Genomic DNA, 21,392 nt, shown 5'->3' on the forward strand with positions numbered 1-21,392 from the left:
CTGCCAGGGGTTACCACTGGGTGGCAGTACAATGCTGCTGCAGGACAGGAACCGGTGGCCAGGATTCTGCAGAGCTTTAACTGGGACTGAAGAACAGCAACAACAAATATTTATCCTGTCGTAGAAAAGGATAAATGTCATTTATAAATGTCACAGCTTGCTAATTAAACATTTAATTCTGAGCTACATATTTAGTTTGCAAACTAAAGATGGATCCTAGGACTAAGTATTTAGTTTGGACCTGTGACATTTATAGACATAAGAATAACATGATGAAAATATTACTGTAAAAAATTAATGCTCATTTATTTTCTCTTGCTAGACTGTTATTCCCAGATATTGTTGTTAATGTGTATCTTTAGAAACGGCGCCCCCTGTCTTCCTGCTGTTGAATGGTTCGGGTCGGCGTTTCTTACCGTTTCCTGTCTGTCTCCGCCTGCAGCACACCATCATCCCCCGCGGGTCGCTGTCCCTCAAGGTTCTGGCTGAACTGCCCATCATCGTGGTTCTGATGTATCAGGTGAGAGACGCTCTCCGGCCTGGTTCTGGTTCTGGTTCAAGGAACTGTTTTCGGTCCAGCTGGCGGTGAACTGAAGCTGTTCCTGTTTCCTCAGCTCTACAAGCTGAACATCCACAACGTGGTGTCAGAGTTCGTTCCCCTCATCATGAATACCATCATGCTGCAGGTGTCTCCTCAGGCCAGGTGAGAGCTTGGCTAACTGGGTTTACTGGGTTTACTGGGTTCTGAGAGTGAAGGCCTTCATCAACCCATTTGACTCTGCAGGGAAACTGTTTTTGTTTTTAGGTTTTATTGGCTGTAGTGACCTTTATTTGATAGTGAATTGACAGGAAAGAGGTAATGAGAGAAGGGGGACACATGGGGCAAAGGTCACCAGGCCGGGAATCGAACCTGCGACATCTGTGTTGAGGACTGAGGCCTCTATAAGTGGGTTGTGCTGAACCCCTGCGCCCCACAGCGCCCTTGGGAAACAGTTTGAGGCGTTCTTCATCTCTCTGAATGTTTCCCCAGCACATGTTGAGCAAGAGTTAAAATCCATTTCTGGAGGTTGAAATGAGCTCAGTGGCGTCTGTCCTGTCCTCCATTCGGTCTCTGTCCTACAGGATCATCCCAGCAGTTCTAGTTCTCCTGGTTTTATGATCTGATGCTTTATTTTCTGTGCAGGCATCACAAGTTGTTCAACAAGGAGCTGTATGCAGACTTCATCGCTGCTCAGATCAAGACTCTGTCCTTCCTGGCCTACATCATCCGGATCTACCAGGTGATCACGGCAACACAGATTATCTGTTTAATTCATGGGGGGAACAACAACAACATCCCATGTCAGAAAATCTGTAGCAACATTCGAAGCTTCAAGGAATGATTTCCTCCTGATGGCACTGAGATGAGCTGGTTTACTCAGACTGGCAGCTGAATAAAGCAGCAACAACCGGATCCGATTTGGCTCCACACAGTGGGATCGGTCCGTTCACATATGACTGCTCTGGAGTCCTCTGATGGGTGGCCTGGCTTTTATTTAGGGATATCAGAATAAAGAGGGTTAAATTAAATTTTTCTGATTTTTATTAGTAGAAAGTTATAAAAGCCAGAATCGTCTTTCTGCTGTTGGTCAAGCTAACTTGCCATCAATCTGACTGATATGTTGCGTCTCACCTGTCTCACCTGTCTCACCTCCAGGACCTGGTGGGCAAATACTCCCAGCAGCTGGTGAAGGGAATGCTGCAGCTTCTGTCCAACTGTCCCTCTGAAACGGCTCATCTCCGCAAGGAGCTGCTCATCGCCGCCAAGCACATCCTGACCACCGACCTGCGCAGCCGTACGCACACACACACGGACACACACACACACACACACACACACACACGGACACACACACACGGACACACACACACGGACACACACACACACACGGACACACACACACACACGGACACACACACACGGACACACACGGACACACACACGGACACACACACACGGACACACACACGGACACACACACACACACACACGGACACACGGACACACACACACACACACACGGACACACACACACGGACACACACACGGACACACACACACACACACGGACACACACACACGGACACACACACACACACACACACACACACACACACGGACACACACACACACACACACGGACACACACACACACACACACACACGGACACACACACACGGACACGGACACACACACACGGACACACACACACACGGACACACACACGGACACACACACACACACACGGACACACACACACGGACACACACACACACACACACACACACACGGACACACACACACACGGACACGGACACACAGACACACGGACACACACACACACACACGCACACACACACACGGACACACACACACACACACGACTAGATGACTGAAACATTTAGTCTTTAGAAACCAACCAGAGGTATTTCATGGTTTTTCTAAACAAATTATTCTAATTAGACGATTTTCACACATTTTTCTCCGGTTAGAATAAAATTTAAAATTATTGATGCTCTGATCAGGGTTTTGCTGCCGATTCCGATCGTCCATGAAGCCGATCTCAGCCAGTCACCTGGACTGGCTGTTAATGTTTCGCTTTGGGTAGAAATGACTGTTATCTGGCAATAAATTCACTTAACTTAGATTTTAATACATATCTAAAATCTTTTTTCTTAAAGTTGCACGCTGCAGCTTAAAACGGACGTTGAAGCTGAGCGGCTCCGTCTGTGAAATATTACCACCGACACCAGAACCAGAACCAGCGTCTCTCTCCGCAGCTCCAAGACGTGAACTTGGTGTTATTTGTTTAGCTTTCTGACCGTGATGCTAATCCGGTGAGTGTTGGTAGCTGCGCTGCTCTACCTGCTGATGGATCCGAATGTCTTTTGTTCCTGCATTGAGCCTCGATGCAGCCAAATCAATCAAGTGCTTGTTTTACAAATGTCACATTAGATTCGTTGGGTTGATGGATTGTGTGGCGCTTCACCCCGAGGTCATTTCCCATCGCAACTCGCAAACGTCCCCATTCACTCAGCGCTCTAGTTCCTCACTAGTGGGTTTGTTGCTGCGCAGTGAGAAGGAAACAGGAGAGCAGCTGCAGGCTGAGAAGGGACATGCAGGTGATCGGTTTGTGATCGGCAACAAGAAAAGGCGATCGATCACCAATCATACACTTTTCATGGAAATTGGCCGATTATGATCGGTAGCCGATCGATCGGCACACCTCTATTTAAAATATATAAAGTTGAACCTTTTATATATTTTGTTTTTCTGCAGAGTTCATTCCCTGTATGGACAAACTGTTTGACGAGTCCATCCTGATCGGTTCTGGATATACGGCCCGGGAGACGCTCCGGTGAGTCCGGTCCGGTCCAGTCTAGTCCAGTCTGCTGATTTAGCTGTGAATCGGTTCTACCAGAACTCCTGCGGTTCACCTGGTTCACATTCTGGAAAAATCTGCTGTTAATCGTCTTTTCCTGACCAGTAAATCAATAATGATCAATAAGATTTTCTCCTTCCATCTCCATCCTTTGATCAGATATTTGCTGAAGGAATGCTGTCACTGACTTTTAGGAAATAAAATTATTTGTGTGAATTTTTTATGTCTTTCTAATATTACATAAAAAGCTTAAAATCTGCAGAATGTGGTAACTTTCTCTGTCGCAACAGTCGCTAATTGAAAGTGGTTAGCGGTAGCTTGGCTGCCTGTTGCTATGGTAACATTTGAGGCCCGTGTGTGCAGACCGCTGGCCTACAGCACCCTGGCCGACCTTGTGCACCACGTCCGCCAGAACCTGCCCCTCACCGACCTGTCGCTGGCAGTCCAGCTCTTCGCCAAGAACATCGACGACGAGTCTCTGCCCAGCAACATCCAGACCATGTCCTGCAAGCTGCTGCTGAACCTGGTGGACTGCATCCGCTCCAAGTCGGAGCAGGAGAACGGGAACGGCCGGGACATCCTCATGCGGATGCTGGAGGTCCGAGCCGCGGCGCCCGGGTGTTCCCGCGCTGAGCAGCAGGAAACGTGTCTCACTGCGTTCTCTCAACCAGGTGTTTGTGCTGAAGTTTCACACCATCGCCCGCTACCAGCTAGTCTCCATCTTCAAGAAGTGCAAGCCTCAGTCAGAGATGGGCATGGTAGACCCGGGGGTGCTGCCGGGCGTGCCAGCCACGCCCACGCCGTCCACCACTCCGGCCATCCCGCCGCCCGCCCCGCCCACGCCGGTTGCCGCCGCGGCTCCACCGTCGGCGGCGCCCTTTGACCGACCGGGGGAGAAGGAGGACAAACAGACTTTCCAGGTATCGGACTGCCGCAGTCTGGTCAAGACCCTGGTGTGCGGAGTCAAGACCATCACCTGGGGAATCACTTCCTGCAAAGCTCCAGGAGGTGAGCTGCTCTTCCAGGATGAGACTAAACGGCAGCAGCTTCAGAGTTCGGTTAACAGTCCTGGGATTTGTTGTGAATTTTATGTGAAACTTGTTTCCTTCTGTCTTTCAGAAGCTCAGTTCATCCCCAACAAGCAGCTCCAGCCGAAGGAGACGCAGATCTACATCAAGCTGGTGAAGTACGCCATGCAGGCCTTGGACATCTACCAGGTACTGCCCAGCTGGAGCTGCAGCGACTGGCTAAGTAGCCCAACAACCAATGAGTCGGATTCAAACAAAGCCAGAGTGTGTTAAGGCGGTTGGCTCTGCTGCTCAGGTCCAGGTTGCCAACAACCAGCAGACGTATATCCGGGTGGCCAACTGTCAGACGGTCCGCATGAAGGAGGAGAAGGAAGTTCTGGAGCATTTTGCTGGTGTCTTCACCATGATGAACCCACTGACCTTCAAGGAGATCTTCCAGACCACCGTGCCCTACATGGTGGAGAGGATCTCCAAGAACTACGCCCTGCAGGTGCCTCTGAACGCGCTTCCCTCGGGAACGCGCTTCCTTCTTGCTCCTAGCTGCTCTGGGTTTAAATGTCTCTGGGTTTCTGGGGGTCGTTGCTCAGATCTCTGCTCTGACTGGTTCCCAGATCGTGGCCAACTCCTTCCTGGCCAACCTGTCCACGTCGGCCCTCTTTGCCACCATCTTGGTGGAGTATCTCCTGGAGAGGTTGCCGGAGATGGGCTCCAATGTGGAGCTGTCCAACCTCTACCTGAAACTCTTCAAGCTGGTGTTTGGCTCCGTCTCACTGTTTGCTGCTGAGAACGAGCAGATGCTGAAGGTACTTCCTGCTGCAGCTCTAACATCCCGTTCCGCTCTTCTGTGCGTCTGTAATACTGTTTGTTGTTCTCCTCAGCCTCACCTCCATAAGATAGTGAACAGCTCCATGGAGCTGGCCCAGTCCGCCAAGGAGCCCTACAACTACTTCCTGCTCCTACGCGCCCTGTTCCGCTCAATCGGCGGCGGCAGCCACGACCTGCTCTACCAGGAGTTTCTCCCTCTGCTCCCCAACCTGCTGCAAGGTGCAACATGGCTGCCTCTCCTCAGGGCCCATTCATGTTGTTTGTAATGGCCGCTGGTGGAGAACGTTCACCCGGTGCTTTACTTCCTCCAGGCCTCAACATGCTGCAGAGCGGCCTCCACAAGCAGCACATGAAGGACCTGTTTGTGGAGCTGTGCCTTACGGTTCCTGTCCGCCTCAGCTCCTTGCTGCCCTACCTGCCCATGCTGATGGACCCTCTGGTGTCAGCACTCAATGGCTCCCAGACTCTGGTCAGCCAGGGCCTCCGCACCCTGGAGCTGTGTGTGGACAACCTCCAGCCCGACTTCCTGTACGACCACATCCAGCCGGTCCGGGCCGAGCTCATGCAGGTGATGGTTTGGACCTGCTGGAGTCTCTAGAGACTCATCCGCCTCCTATAGCTGCACTCTGATAGCCAGTGCTGACTGGGCTAGCACCGGCTGGGCTAGCACCGGCTGGGCTAGCACTGGCTGACTGGGCTAGCATTGGCTGACTGGGCTAGCATTGGCTGGCTGGGCTAGCATTGACTGGGCTAGCACGGGCTGGCACTGACCGGGCTAGCATTGACCGGGGTAGCACTGGCCGAGCTAGCACTGGCCGGGCTAGCACTGACCGGGCTAGCATTGACCGGGCTAGCATTGACCGGGGTAGCACTGGCCGAGCTAGCATTGACCGGGCTAGCACTGGCCGGGCTAGCACTGGCCGGGCTAGCATTGACCGGGCTAGCACTGGCCGGGCTAGCACTGGCCGGGCTAGCATTGACCGGGCTAGCACTGGCCGGGCTAGCACTGACCGGGCTAGCACTGACCGGGCTAGCACTGGCCGGGCTAGCACTGGCCGGGCTAGCACTGGCTGGGGTAGCATTGGCTAGGCTAACATTGGCTGGGCTAGCATTGGCTTTTAGATTTAACTTTTAGCTGTTTTTACTGAGCAGATCAGAACCAGAACATCTGTTTTTTTCATGTGATTATACAATCCTCCTGGTTTGTGTTTCAGTCGCCATGGTGACTAAATGTGATGATTTAACTGATGTTTGGAGATAGCAGAGCTGTTCTGTGCCGTTAAACGGGTAGAACCTATCGACCAATCAGAGAGCTCCCCAGTGTTGTTGGGGAGTTGCCCATCCGTTGTTCTGCCGCGGTCTGAAGCTGTGCCGCTGGCATCCTGCAGGCCCTGTGGCGGACGCTGCGCAACCCGGCGGAGAACATCTCCCACGTGGCGTACCGCGTTCTGGGGAAGTTCGGCGGCAGCAACAGGAAGATGCTGAAGGAATCCCAGAGGCTGCACTACGTGGTGACGGAGGTCCAGGGCCCCAGCATTAAGGTGGAGTTCACCGACTGCAAGGCCTCCATCCAGCTCCCTATGGAGAAGGTAGGACGACAGTGATGATGATGATGATGATGACCTCTGTACCGCCGTCTGTCCTGCTTTGACGTCGTTCCCTCCCTCTACCTGCTATATTTGGGCTGAAGAAAAGAATCAGCCATCAATGAGCTTTATATTCCTCACTATTGTTCTCCGCAGAGAGCCATAAGTCTCTGTCACAGGTGTGTGAGTGTGTGAGTCCTTCAGGTAATTAAATTCTTGTCTTGTTTCTCCTCCTCATCCAGTCAGTAATCATCAATCTGGTGCAGGGCCACCGTGACGGCATTATTTACTCTCTCTAATGACTGCTCTCTTTTTGGACATCAGGACACACACACACACACACACACACACACACACGCCCAGGAAAGCAGTGCTGCGTCTCAGACGGTTCCATGTGAGACATCAACACTTTTCAGATCTGGAGGGAAAATGATCCAGATCATTGAGATGATTTTTATTTGAGCGTTGGAACTTGACTTCATTTCAGCAATTAATTAAATATTGAATCACATTTTAATCATTTTCAATTCGAAACATATTTTTGTCGCTGACATTAGCATTAGCTGTTACATGTTTAGCGTCATATTTACAAACAAATAGAAAACTATCGGCTCCTCTCTGCTCCTCCAGGCGATAGAGACGGCCCTGGACTGTCTGAAGAGCGCCAACACAGAGCCGTACTACAGGCGGCAGGCCTGGGAGGTCATCAAGTGCTTCCTGGTGGCCATGACCAGCCTGGACGACAACAAACACGCCCTGTACCAGCTGCTGTCCCACCCCAAGTCAGTACTGTCTGCTTCGCACCGGCGCGTTAGGCATGGAGCGCATCGTAGCTTTCAGGCTGAGCTCAAAGGCTGCAGGACTGTAAGAGAAGAAGCAGCAGGAAATGATCCTCTGGGATTCCAGCAATCTGAAGATCACAAGATCTCACTGTGTTTAACTTGCTGCTTTTCAGCACAACCAGTTTAAACTGTGATTGACTGTAGGCAGCCAGAAACAAAGACAGGCCTTGTCAACATAATGACAAAGGTGCAAAATGTTTTAATTTCACAGAAATAAATGAGCCTGGCAGCGATTAAACCTGCAGGAATAAATGAGTTTATATGTGTCAACATTAAAATGATGATTATTTAAAGGAAACTTCACTGATTTTGAACATGAAATATTCCCTGATTGCTTCTTGTTAAACCTTGTGAGGCCGTTTGGCTCAGGAGTGAAAGTTGCTTGTGAGTTTGAGTCCATCGTTTCTCCTGTGCTTTACTGGCAGCTCTCTTCGCTAGAGTTAGCAGAACAGCGGGTTAGCATTAACGTCTGCTAATTTTTCTTTGTGCTGAGGATCAGACAGCTGCGGTGTGAGACCTACTTCCTGACTCGTTCAGTCTCTCGGTCCAGATCAGGAGCTAATGATGATGTAAACACGTTAAAACCACATTAGTAACAGTGGGAATGTGATTATTGAGCATCAGCCGATGCTTGTTAGCTGCTGACTCTGATCACCTTCCCATCTGCTGCTGCTGCCCCAATCAGCTGCTTCCAGGTGGATCCATTCATTGATTCCTGCCTGGCAGCACAGATCATGTGACCTGGTGTTTCCTCTGCAGCTTCACTGAGAAGTGGATTCCCAGCGTGATCATCTCCCATCGCTACAAGGCCCAGGACACACCGGCCCGCCGCACCTTTGAGCAGGCCCTGACCGGAGCCTTCATGTCTGCTGTGATCAAGGACTTGCGGCCCAGCGCGCTGCCCTTCGTCGCCAGCCTCATCCGCCATTACACCATGGTGGCCGTGGCCCAGCAGTGCGGTGAGGCTTCGTGACCCGCCTGCTGCTCCGCCGTTTTATTCTGTCCTCATCGTTATTTTCCTGTCCAGGACCTTTCCTGCTGCCCTGCTACCAGCTGGGCAGTCAGCCCAGCACCGCCATGTTCCACAGTGAGGAGAACGGGTCGAAGGGCATGGACCCCCTGGTTCTGATCGACGCCATCGCCATCTGCATGGCGTACGAGGAGAAGGAGCTGTGTAAGATCGGAGAGGTGGCTCTGGCCGTCATCTTCGACGTGGCCAGCATCATCCTGGGCTCCAAGGAGCGGGTAGGCCTCGCTAACCGTGAACGTGCTGAGGTGGTGTGTGTTGCCATGGTAACCCCCGCGGCTCCGCCCCCAGGCCTGCCAGCTGCCCCTGTTCTCCTACATCGTGGAGCGCCTGTGCGCCTGCTGCTACGAGCAGGCCTGGTACGCCAAGCTGGGCGGCGTCGTGTCCATCAAGTTCCTGATGGAGCGGCTGCCTCTCGTCTGGGTTCTGCAGAACCAGCTCACCTTCCTCAAAGCGCTCCTCTTCGTCATGATGGACCTCACTGGAGAGGTGGGATCATAACTGGCTGCCAGTAACTTAGTTACTTTACTGATTACTGCCAACAGTCTTTAACAGCAATGCTTCAAGTTTAACCTGGAAAAAATAAAATAAAGACTTTCTTAAAACCCATACTGGTTTGGCCCTGAAGTTCAGATTCGTTTTGACTGTTTGGGTTGGACAGAACCTCCTGCGCTCTACAATATTTATTACTTTATTCACAAGTCCAACTTTCACACTTCTTGTTTTATGTATTTTATGAGATCCAGTTAAGTTTAAAATCCAAAACCACCGCTAAACATTTTACTTCATGTCCATGTTTCACTAAATTATCATTTATAGACATTTTAATAGAATCGTCTTTGTTGTTTTATTCCAATATGTTGATTTATTCTCTTCAAATCACTTATTTAGAAATCTTTATAGTGTTTTTAAATGATCATCCCCAGAACAAAAAAGTGTATCAAATGTGAACAGGATGAATTCCAACACTCTGACATGTTGGTCCCAGCGCTAAATCCCAGTAAAACCATTAAAGTTTGAGGCTGAAGCAGGAACAGATTCTCTGGCTGAGAGCGTCTCCTCATTGATTTGTCCCCAGGTGTCGAACGGAGCGGTCGCCATGGCAAAGACCACCTTGGAGCAGCTGCTGGTGCGCTGCGCCACGCCGCTGAAGGACGAGGAGAAGACGGAGGAGCTGCTGGCCGCCCAGGATAAATCCTTCCACATGGTGACCCACGACCTGGTGCGAGAGGTCACGTCCCCCAACTCCACCGTCAGGAAGCAGGCCATGCACTCGCTGCAGGTCCTGGCGCAGGTCACCGGCAAGAGCGTGACGGTCATCATGGAGCCCCACAAGGAGGTAACCCGCCACCACAAAGGTTAAAGGTCAGGAGGATCTGGCCGTCGGCGTGTTAACACCTGGCTGCTCTGCAGGTTCTGCAGGACATGGTTCCTCCCAAGAAGCACCTGCTCCGCCATCAGCCCGCCAACGCCCAGATCGGCCTGATGGAGGGCAACACCTTCTGCACCACGCTGCAGCCGCGCCTCTTCACCATGGACCTGAACGTCATGGAGCACAAGGTCTTCTACACAGAGGTACTACGCCGCCAGTCCACCCAGCCTCCTGCTCTTTAAACCACCAGTTTAACTCAACACTTCCAACCTGTGTGCAGCTGCTGAACCTGTGTGAGGCAGAGGATGCTGCTCTGATGAAGCTGCCTTGCTACAAGAGCCTTCCCTCCCTGGTTCCTCTGCGGATCGCTGCCCTCAGTGAGTCAGTTTGACGCCGACAGTCGCCGACAGACTCCGGCGTCACGCTAACAATTTGTGGTGTTTTGAACAGATGCTCTGGCAGCCTGCAACTACCTGCCTCAGTCCAGGGAGAAGATCATCGCTGCTCTGTTCAAAGCTCTCAACTCCACCAATAACGAGCTGCAGGAGGCGGGGGAAGCCTGCATGAGGAAGGTTAGCATGTTGCTGCTTCACTGACACATGATGCTTAACATGGCTAACTCTGCTTTGAGTTGCTCTCTGATCCGAGAGCCGGGAACATGGTGACACACTGCTGTGGGACTCTAATTCTGCTTTGCTGTGTTAAGGTTAAGTTTAAAACGTTTTGAGGGCGTTTCTCTTTGGTACCTGCTTCTGCAGCTGAAAATAGCGTTTAGCTATTAGTTGGGCTTTAGTGCTAGTGAGAGTGCAACACAAGTAGCCTTCCTGCCAAACCTCAGTGAATAGTTTAACAGTTTTTAATTGTAATAAGAAAACGTTTATTAGTCCCCTGGGGGCGAAACTGATGTTTCAGTACAGCTGGTCCAAAAAACAAACTAAGCCATGGGTAGACGGGTGCCTGAGGCTGCAGCCATGGCAGCGGTCCTTTCGGTAGATCAGAAAAAAGACAGACAGGATATTTGACAAAGCTGTGAGGAACCTGAATTACCTGGGAAATCGTTTCTGCCGAAGCAGAACTACATCCTGGTTCCTGATTGGTTCAGAGCGACCAGCTCCTCGGTGTTTACTCTGGATAGGCGATGATGGTAAATCATGGCTCTTGGTAGCCATGGTAACCTGGAAACCAGAAAGCTGTTCTTGTCTTTTATTTTCCAGTAAAAGGTGGAAACAGATCAAATAAAACCAGTTTTTTATTTCAAATCCAGCTAATTTTTATTTCTGTTTTTGTTCTTGATTTGGTTCAGATTTGATTTGAATTACATGAAAAACTTTAGCTTTTTTAAACTGAGTTGGTGCCGATCAGCTTGAGCCAATTGTAGCCGTCCGTCAGCACCTTTATGGATCGGTCTGGGCCTGAAGAGCCGAGGAAACGGGACGGCGGTTTTAATGAATCCCATTTCCTGTGGACGGGATCCGCTGCCACTTATCTTCATATGAACCTGGCCGGCTGCTCCATCACACCGTCCCCGAACCGTCACTTCCTCCTCATCCATCCTCGCTCCCCGGCCCGCCGCTGCTAATCAGCGTTGCCATGGCGAGATCGATACGGGATGGAGGAAATGGAGGAGGCTGCCACGCATCAGGCCCTCCGCCTGCTCAGCATCCAGAACCGTTCAGGAATCGCATGATCCAAAACCGATCGGTTAGATCTCAGAGGGTAAAGCTGTGAAAACATCCAGAACCAGAACCAGCCGGCTAACACTTTCTGTCACGTGGGTAGTTTACAAATAAAGTAAATCAATTACTTTATTTGTAAACTAAAATGAAGTAATTGAAGTAATCCTGCTTTTATTTTGTAGGAGTGTGAGGTCATTTCCTGTAGCCAGAAGCTAAAAAGCATTTTGTGTCTGCAGTTCCTGGAGGGAGCGACCATCGAGGTGGACCAGATCCACACTCACATGCGCCCCCTGCTGATGATGCTGGGCGACTACCGCAGCCTGACGCTCAACGTGGTGAACCGCCTCACCTCCGTCACGCGCCTCTTCCCCAACTCCTTCAACGACAAGTTCTGCGACCAGATGATGGTGAGACAGGAATAACTCGCCACCCCGAAAGTATTCACACTGTATTCACAAAACAAGCTGAGTCCAAACCCAGTGGGGCGGAGCGGGTCCAGTTGGGCTGCCGGGCTGGACCAGAACCAGGCTCAGGGGGAAGAACATTAACATGGTTCTTCCCCCTGAGCCTGGCCTGTCTGACCAACCAGAACCTGCAGCCGGACCAAGGTGGTTCTGGTGGTTCTGGATCCAGACTAAAGAATCAGCTCAGCTTAAACGAGCTTTGTGTGGAAATGAAACATTTTGTTTGTAACAGAAAAGATGTGAAAACTATTGTAAAGTTCTGCAGAACCAAATCCAGCAGTATTGGACTGGTCCATCAGCAGTTACTGCCTTGCTCCAGTTTGTCGTTTGCTTCTGAACACACACACACACACACACACACCCTCTGACATGTGTCCTCTGCTCCTGCAGCAACACCTGCGGAAGTGGATGGAGGTGGTGGTGATAACCCACAAGGGTGGCCAGCGCAGCGACGGCAGCGTAAGTCACCGAGACCAGGGAGAACACACACACTGCTACACACACACACTGCTACACACACACACACACTGCTACACACACACACTGCTACACACACACACACACTGCTACACACACTGCTACACACACACACTGCTACACACACACACACACTGCTACACACACACACTGCTACACACACACACTGCTACACACACACACTGCTACACACACACACTGCTACACACACTGCTACACACACACACACACTGCTACACACACTGCTACACACACACACACACACACTGCTACACACACTGCTACACACACACACACTGCTACACACACACACACTGCTACACACACACCGCTACACACTGCTACACACACACCGCTACACACTGCTACACACACACACACTGCTACACACACTGCTACACACACACACACTGCTACACACACTGCTACACACACACACACACTGCTACACACACTGCTACACACACACACTGCTACACACACACACACACTGCTACACACACACACTGCTACACACACACACACTGCTACACACACTGCTACACACACACACTGCTACACACACACACACACTGCTACACACACACACACACACACAGAGAGATTAAAAAGCTGTGCCAGTGTCCCCCGTCTCCCCCAGTGTCCCCCGTCTCCCTGCAGTGTGAGGTGCAGTGGCTCCCCACTGTCCCCAGTGTCCCCCGTCTCCCCAGTGTCCCCCGTCTCCCCCAGTGTCCCCCGTCTCCCCCGTCTCCCCAGTGTCCCCCGTCTCCCCCAGTGTCCCCCGTCTCCCTGCAGTGTGAGGTGCAGTGGCTCCCCACTGTCCCCAGTGTCCCCCGTCTCCCCCGTCTCCCCAGTGTCCCCCGTCTCCCCCAGTGTCCCCCGTCTCCCTGCAGTGTGAGGTGCAGTGGCTCCCCACTCTCCCCAGTGTCCCCCGTCTCCCCCAGTGTCCCCCGTCTCCCTGCAGTGTGAGGTGCAGTGGCTCCCCACTGTCCCCAGTGTCCCCCGTCTCCCCCGTGTCCCCCGTCTCCCCCAGTGTCCCCCGTCTCCCTGCAGTGTGAGGTGCAGTGGCTCCCCAGTCGATTCTGACGTTCTGGTCCTCCACAGCCGCTCTTCTGACTTCCTGATCGTGTTTCCGTTATGTTCTGATTGGCTGAACGTCTCGCTCAACAGGCAACGCTCTCATCTCTCCCAGGAAGGGCTCATGCTGCCTGACATGTTGGGCCTCCTGATTTTAGATCGGAGCAGACCTGAACACACAGCAGGAACATCTACTTAGAATATATCTAGAACCTGCGCATTGTCGGAAGGAAAACCCAGGATAAAATAAATCTCAGGACAGAAGTCTTCCTGTGTGAGCCTCTGTTCTGTTCGCCACGGTTAGCAGCCCGTTTCCCCTTCGGTCCACCTGGACTACAGGTGTGTCCTCTGCGTCTTGCAGGTCATCCTGGCCTGATCTGATCTGCGGAGCCCAGAGACAGTTTTCTGCGTGCCGCCGCAGTCAGCAGCCCTTCAATCAGTGATTAATTAGGCGGCCGCCAGCTCATCCTCATTATCTCCCGACAGATAACCTTGAAAGGCAGCGACGGGAAAAACTGCAGCCGCTCGTATCCTCTGCTGGTCACCTGGCGGGGTTCACAGCGCCACTAATTGCATGCTAATTAGCGTTTAGCCTGCGCCGCCCCAAACCGCCGCCTGACAGCGCGGCAGGCCGGGGTCACAAGGTCATTTAGCTCAGACTGATGTAGACAGAAACATGGTCGCAAGGGAGGATCAAGATGGTCCGTGTAGACATCAAGACGGTCAGAGGCAAACCGGACCCGGTCAGAGGCTAATCAGAGAGAAGGACCTCGCTGCAGCAAACAGGAAGGGGCGGGACGGACCGCTGTCAGTCTCTTACCTTATTTGGAAATAAGGTAAGAGATTTATTGTGTGAGAATTAATAATAAATAATAAAGATGTTGTGGTATTCTCGTTTAGTAACATAATTATATTAGTTGTGCTACCATCCCCACGCCACTAGAGGCAGTAGCAGGCCCGAAAAGATGCGAAAAAGGAGCAGATTTAGAAGTACACAGAAAGCAACGGAAATTGTTAAAAACTGTGAGCTGCGCTGAAGTAAATAAAAGAGAGAAGTTGAAATACATGCTGAGAGAGAAACTCCTTCCTACAGTTGAAGCTACATCACAGATTTCAAAAGAAAATTAAAACAGGAGAACGCAGATAATATAGGAAATAGCGCCCCCTTCACTTCCGGAGTGCAATGGTCCCATTTCCAAATAAGGTAAGAGACTGACAGCGGTCGTCCCGCCCCTTCCTGTTTGCTGCAGCGAGGTGGACTTGTAATCAGACGCGGTCAGAACCGGAAGAGGTCAGAGGCGATCTGAGGAGAGAAAGTGAAGTTTCATTAATTAGGATGAAACTCCAGATCGTTTCCTGAAGTTTTGACTCAACGTCAGTTTTTATTTATGGCTCCAAGACATGAACCTTGCTTTGTATTTCCAAAGATGTTAAAGTTTTCCCGTTGAGTGCTTTTATATTAATAATAATAATAATAAACTATATTGATGGGACAGAGTACAGCTCAAACAGTAACACACACACACACACACACCCAGCCTTGTTGTTGTGCTGACTGACCGTTGTCTCCATCCCGGTGCAGCCTGCGTTGGAGGGGGTCGAGGTGAGGCTCGTCCCGGCGCTCTGCCGGCTGTCAGTGAGTTTGTCGGTGGTTGACCTTTGACCTCAGTGTCCCGTAGTGGTGGCCGTGACCCGTACCTCTGTCCGTGTGTCTGTGGTGTTGCTAGAAGATGTTGCTGTTCTCCTGAGACTCCAGGTTTCTACATGCAAAACTATTCACACCCTGTAAACTTTTCTGCATGCCGTCACGTTGGCGGCCTTCAGTCATTTCTGAGAGGGACCAGCAGAGCGAGACGGGAAGAGCGCCGGTTCCACACAGAAACATCTGGAAAGTGTGGCATGCAGATGTTTTCAGAACCTCAGAGTCCTCCAGCCTGCTGCTGCCACTACCAGAACAAGCAGCTGCATTTCTGCTCCGTGATAACGTTGCCTTCAGCTTCCCGACTTCCTGCTTCTCCACGCTCATGTTGTAGAACAAACCGTCATCAGGAGACGTCTGGAGACTTGAGGAGAGGAGAGCCGGTTTTCTTATGGGGTGTCAGCTTTGGGGGTTGATGGGAGCCCAGAGCGGTGCTCAGGTTTCTGTGATGAGAGAAGGTTGAGGGTTTGAATACTTCTGCAGTTGCTGCTCATGGATCCATCAGGACTGTCTGTAGAAGCCAGAGTTCCTCCTGATGTTCATCAGCTGCTGCTTCTCCTCTGTAGGAGATGAAGATCTGCTCGGCCATCATCAACCTCTTCCACCTGATCCCGGCGGCGCCGCAGACGCTGGTCAAGCCTCTGCTGGAGGTGGTGATGAAGACGGAGCGGGCCATGCTGATCGAGGTGGGACCTCTGACCTCTGACCTCACTCTGACCTCACTCTGACCTCACTCTGACCTCCTCCTCTTCCTCAGGCCGGCAGTCCCTTCAGAGAGCCTCTCATCAAGTTCCTGACCCGCCATCCGTCCCAGACGGTGGAGCTGTTCATGATGGAGGCGACGCTGAACGACCCACAGTGGAGCCGCATGTTCATGGTACCGGACCGACCCGGTGTTCTGGTGGTTCTGCTGGTTCTGGTTCTGGTTCCGGACCGACCCGGTGTTCTGTGCTCTGCAGAGTTTCCTGAAGCACCGGGACGCCAAGCCGCTCAGAGACGTTTTGGCCTCCAATCCCAACCGCTTCGTCCCCCTGCTGGTTCCGGCCGGTAGCGCAGCCACGGTCCGACCCGGTTCTCCCTCCACTGCCACAGCCAGACTGGACCTGCAGTTCCAGGCCATTAAGGTGCATCAGGAGTATTAATGGGACTCGCATGATTTAACTAGACCTGGGGGACACAGATCAGAAACTGGCTGCTTTATTTAAGATCAGATTTTAATCTGTTTTTCTTGCTTGATTTTCTAAGAACACAATTACAAATGAAAGAAAATAATTAAAAAATGGTTTTCATGTCAGTTGTCCCTCCATGACGGAGAATCACGGTCATGATGAGAATCTAGTCATAATATCAGCAAATTAAAATGTCTTAAAATTGAGAGAAAAAAATTACGACTTTGTTATTAACAGAATCTTGTCCTCACGGTGGCTGTGGGTTTTCTGCTTGTAACTTTTCAGATCATCAGCATCATCGTGAAGAACGACGAAGGCTGGCTGGCCGGCCAGCACTCTCTGGTCAGCCAGCTGCGCCGCGTCTGGGTCAGCGAGGCCTTCCAGGAAAGGCACCGCAAAGACAACATGGCCGCCACCAACTGGAAGGAGCCGAAGCTGCTGGCGTACTGCCTGCTGAGCTACTGCAAGTAGGTTGACCGGGTTCTGGAGTGCCAGACGGCTGGGATGGAATCGCTGGAGCGCCTTAATAAGCTGTTCTGTGGTTCTGACCGGTCTGGTTCTCCGCAGGAGGAACTACTCTGAGATCGAGCTGCTGTTCCAGCTGGTGCGGGCGTTCACAGGCCGCTTCCTGTGCAACATGACGTTCCTGAAGGAATACATGGAGGAGGAGATTCCCCGGAACTACTCCATCTCCCAGAAGCGTGCGCTGTTCTTCCGCTTCGTGGAGTTCAACGACCCGCACTTCAACGACGAGCTCAAAGCCAAGGTAGCCTCATCGCCTCCAGACGCAGCACAAAACATGATTCAGCAGCAGAACGCGCCTCCTCATGGCGTCCCAACCCTGCAGCATTAGAGTCTTACTGCAGCCAGCCCCCCCTGTTGGTCCCCAGGTGCTGCAGCACATCCTGAACCCGGCCTTCCTGCACAGCTTTGAGAAGGGGGATGGCGAGCAGCTGCTGGGGCCCCCAAACCCTGAGGGCGACAACCCAGAGAGCATCACCAGCGTCTTCATCACCAAGGTAACCACTGGTGTACTTCTCTGCATCAGACCAGTAAATTCAGAAGAAAATATTCAGCTGATCCTCCCCTCGTTAAAGTACAACACGGTTTGACTCCAGCTTAACCCCAGTTTGACCCAGTACCCCAGTTTAGCCCCAGTTTAGCCCCAATTTGACCCAGGTTTGACCCCAGTTTGGCCCCAGTTTGACCCCAGTTTAGCCCAGTTTGACCCCAGTTTGGCCCCAGTTTGACCCCAGTTTAGCCCAGTTTAGCCCCAGTTTAGCCCCAGTTTGACCCCAGTTTGACCCCTGTTTAACCCCAGTTTGACCCAATTTAACCCCAGTTTGACCCCTGTTTGACCCCAGTTTAACCCAGTTTGGCCCCAGTTTAACCCCTGTTTAGCCCCAGTTTAGCCCAGTTTGGCCCCAGTTTGACCCCAGTTTGGCCCCAGTTTAACCCCTGTTTAGCCCCTGTTTAGCCCAGTTTGGCCCCAGTTTGACCCCAGTTTGACCCCAGTTTAGCCCAGTTTGACCCCAGTTTAGCCCAGTTTGGCCCAGTTTGACCCCAGTTTAGCCCAGTTTGACCCCAGTTTGACCCCAGTTTAGCCCAGTTTGACCCCAGTTTGACCCCAGTTTAGCCCAGTTTGACCCCAGTTTAGCCCAGTTTGGCCCCAGTTTAACCCCTGTTTGACCCCAGTTTAACCCCAGTTTGACCCAATTTAACCCCTGTTTAGCCCCAGTTTAACCCCTGTTTAGCCCCAGTTTGACCCAATTTAACCCCAGTTTGACCCCAGTTTGACCCAATTTAACCCCAATTTAACCCCAATTTAACCCCAGTTTGACCCAGTTTAACCCCTGTTTAACCCCAGTTTGACCCAATTTAACCCCAGTTTGACCCAATTTAACCCCAGTTTGACCCCTGTTGGACCCCAGTTTGACCCCAGTTTGACCCCTGTTTGACCCAATTTAACCCCAGTTTGACCCCTGTTGGACCCCAGTTTGACCCCAGTTTGACCCCTGTTTGACCCAATTTAACCCCAGTTTGACCCCAGTTTGGCCCCAGTTTAACCCCTGTTTAGCCCCAGTTTGACCCCAGTTTAGCCCAGTTTGACCCCAGTTTGACCCAATTTAACCCCAGTTTGACCCCAGTTTAGCCCCAGTTTGACCCCAGTTTGACCCCAGTTTAGCCCCAGTTTAGCCCCAGTTTGACCCCTGTTTGACCCCAGTTTAGCCCCAGTTTGACCCCTGTTTGACCCCTGTTTAACCCCAGTTTAGCCCCAGTTTGACCCCAGTTTAGCCCCAGTTTGACCCCAGTTTGACCCAATTTAACCCCAGTTTAGCCCCAGTTTGACCCCAGTTTAGCCCCAGTTTAGCCCCAGTTTGACCCCAGTTTAGCCCCAGTTTGACCCCTGTTTGACCCCTGTTTAACCCCAGTTTAGCCCCATTTTGACCCCAGTTTGACCCCTGTTTGACCCCAGTTTAGCCCCAGTTTGACCCCTGTTTGACCCCAGTTTGACCCCAGTTTAGCCCCAGTTTAGCCCCAGTTTGACCCCTGTTTAACCCCAGTTTAGCCCCAGTTTAGCCCCAGTTTGACCCCAGTTTAGCCCCAGTTTGACCCCAGTTTGACCCAATTTAACCCCAGTTTGACCCCAGTTTAGCCCCAGTTTGACCCCAGTTTGACCCCAGTTTAGCCCCAGTTTGACCCCTGTTTGACCCCAGTTTAGCCCCAGTTTGACCCCTGTTTAACCCCAGTTTAGCCCCAGTTTAGCCCCAGTTTAGCCCCAGTTTGACCCCTGTTTGACCCCTGTTTGACCCCTGTTTAACCCCAGTTTAGCCCCAGTTTAGCCCCAGTTTGACCCCAGTTTAGCCCCAGTTTGACCCCAGTTTGACCCAATTTAACCCCAGTTTGACCCCAGTTTAGCCCCAGTTTGACCCCAGTTTGACCCCAGTTTAGCCCCAGTTTGACCCCTGTTTGACCCCAGTTTAGCCCCAGTTTGACCCCTGTTTAACCCCAGTTTAGCCCCAGTTTAGCCCCAGTTTGACCCCTGTTTGACCCCAGTTTAGCCCCAGTTTGACCCCTGTTTGACCCCAGTTTAGCCCCAGTTTAGCCCCAGTTTGACCCCTGTTTGACCCCAGTTTAGCCCCAGTTTGACCCCAGTTTAGCCCCAGTTTGACCCCAGTTTGACCCCAGTTTAGCCCCAGTTTGACCCCTGTTTGACCCCTGTTTAACCCCAGTTTGACCCAATTTAACCCCAGTTTGGCCCCAGTTTGACCCCTGTTTGACCCCAGTTTAACCCCAGTTTAGCCCAGTTTGACCCCAGTTTAGCCCCAGTTTAACCCCAGTTTGACCCCAGTTTAGCCCAGTTTGACCCCAGTTTGACCACAGTTTGACCCAGTACACCAGTTTAGCCCCAGTCTGACCCCAGTTTGACCCCAGTTTGACCCCAGTTTAGCCCCAGTTTGACCCCAGTTTAGCCCCAGTTTAACCCCTGTTTAGCCCCAGTTTGACCCAATTTAACCCCAGTTTGACCCCAGTTTGACCCAATTTAACCCCAATTTAACCCCAATTTAACCCCAGTTTGACCCAGTTTAACCCCTGTTTAACCCCAGTTTGACCCAATTTAACCCCAGTTTGACCCAATTTAACCCCAGTTTGACCCCTGTTGGACCCCAGTTTGACCCCAGTTTGACCCCTGTTTGACCCAATTTAACCCCAGTTTGACCCCTGTTGGACCCCAGTTTGACCCCAGTTTAGCCCCAGTTTGACCCCTGTTTGACCCCAGTTTAGCCCCAGTTTGACCCCTGTTTAACCCCAGTTTAGCCCCAGTTTAGCCCCAGTTTAGCCCCAGTTTAGCCCCAGTTTAGCCCCAGTTTGACCCCTGTTTGACCCCTGTTTAACCCCTGTTTAACCCCAGTTTAGCCCCAGTTTGACCCCAGTTTAGCCCCAGTTTGACCCCAGTTTGACCCCAGTTTAGCCCCAGTTTGACCCCTGTTTGACCCCAGTTTAGCCCCAGTTTGACCCCTGTTTAACCCCAGTTTAGCCCCAGTTTAGCCCCAGTTTGACCCCTGTTTGACCCCAGTTTAGCCCCAGTTTGACCCCTGTTTGACCCCAGTTTAGCCCCAGTTTAGCCCCAGTTTGACCCCTGTTTGACCCCAGTTTAGCCCCAGTTTGACCCCAGTTTGACCCCAGTTTAGCCCCAGTTTGACCCCAGTTTGACCCCAGTTTAGCCCCAGTTTGACCCCTGTTTGACCCCTGTTTAACCCCAGTTTGACCCAATTTAACCCCAGTTTGGCCCCAGTTTGACCCCTGTTTGACCCCAGTTTAACCCCAGTTTAGCCCAGTTTGACCCCAGTTTAGCCCCAGTTTAACCCCAGTTTGACCCCAGTTTAGCCCAGTTTGACCCCAGTTTGACCACAGTTTGACCCAGTACACCAGTTTAGCCCCAGTCTGACCCCAGTTTGACCCCAGTTTGACCCCAGTTTAGCCCCAGTTTGACCCCAGTTTAGCCCCAGTTTAACCCCAGTTTGACCCCAGTTTAGCCCAGTTTGACCCCAGTTTGACCCCAGTTTAGCCCAGTTTGACCCCAGTTTGACCCCAGTTTGACCCAGTACCCCAGTTTAGCCCCAGTCTGACCCCAGTTTGACCCCAGTTTAGCCCAGTTTGACCCCAGTTTGACCCCAGTTTAGCCCAGTTTGACCCCAGTTTGACCCCAGTTTGACCCAGTACGT

At 51.8% G+C, this 21,392-nt stretch overlaps 1 protein-coding gene across 1 annotated transcript in view; it reads left to right on the forward strand.

The window, feature by feature from the left end:
- The window catches only part of trrap (transformation/transcription domain-associated protein), a 64,192-nt gene that overhangs the window by 2,885 nt on the left and 39,915 nt on the right, over positions 1 to 21,392 (forward strand). Inside the window, exons 9-37 of the mRNA XM_088001114.1 lie at positions 443 to 520; positions 615 to 703; positions 1,184 to 1,280; positions 1,697 to 1,835; positions 3,321 to 3,399; positions 3,787 to 4,021; positions 4,095 to 4,431; positions 4,543 to 4,640; positions 4,747 to 4,941; positions 5,063 to 5,254; positions 5,330 to 5,495; positions 5,588 to 5,844; positions 6,665 to 6,865; positions 7,493 to 7,644; positions 8,464 to 8,663; positions 8,732 to 8,949; positions 9,023 to 9,220; positions 9,810 to 10,070; positions 10,145 to 10,306; positions 10,384 to 10,480; positions 10,554 to 10,675; positions 12,016 to 12,186; positions 12,634 to 12,702; positions 16,063 to 16,182; positions 16,254 to 16,373; positions 16,456 to 16,620; positions 16,951 to 17,132; positions 17,233 to 17,431; positions 17,556 to 17,684. Of these exons, the coding sequence (XP_087857240.1) occupies positions 443 to 520; positions 615 to 703; positions 1,184 to 1,280; positions 1,697 to 1,835; positions 3,321 to 3,399; positions 3,787 to 4,021; positions 4,095 to 4,431; positions 4,543 to 4,640; positions 4,747 to 4,941; positions 5,063 to 5,254; positions 5,330 to 5,495; positions 5,588 to 5,844; positions 6,665 to 6,865; positions 7,493 to 7,644; positions 8,464 to 8,663; positions 8,732 to 8,949; positions 9,023 to 9,220; positions 9,810 to 10,070; positions 10,145 to 10,306; positions 10,384 to 10,480; positions 10,554 to 10,675; positions 12,016 to 12,186; positions 12,634 to 12,702; positions 16,063 to 16,182; positions 16,254 to 16,373; positions 16,456 to 16,620; positions 16,951 to 17,132; positions 17,233 to 17,431; positions 17,556 to 17,684 (4,728 nt within the window). The remainder of the gene's footprint in view (positions 1 to 442; positions 521 to 614; positions 704 to 1,183; positions 1,281 to 1,696; positions 1,836 to 3,320; positions 3,400 to 3,786; positions 4,022 to 4,094; positions 4,432 to 4,542; positions 4,641 to 4,746; positions 4,942 to 5,062; positions 5,255 to 5,329; positions 5,496 to 5,587; positions 5,845 to 6,664; positions 6,866 to 7,492; positions 7,645 to 8,463; positions 8,664 to 8,731; positions 8,950 to 9,022; positions 9,221 to 9,809; positions 10,071 to 10,144; positions 10,307 to 10,383; positions 10,481 to 10,553; positions 10,676 to 12,015; positions 12,187 to 12,633; positions 12,703 to 16,062; positions 16,183 to 16,253; positions 16,374 to 16,455; positions 16,621 to 16,950; positions 17,133 to 17,232; positions 17,432 to 17,555; positions 17,685 to 21,392) is intronic.

This window comes from Poecilia mexicana, unplaced genomic scaffold (assembly GCF_051168715.1).
Source record: "Poecilia mexicana isolate PSO_F unplaced genomic scaffold, ASM5116871v1 scaffold_19, whole genome shotgun sequence".
In the NCBI taxonomy this organism is placed as follows: domain Eukaryota; kingdom Metazoa; phylum Chordata; class Actinopteri; order Cyprinodontiformes; family Poeciliidae; genus Poecilia; species Poecilia mexicana.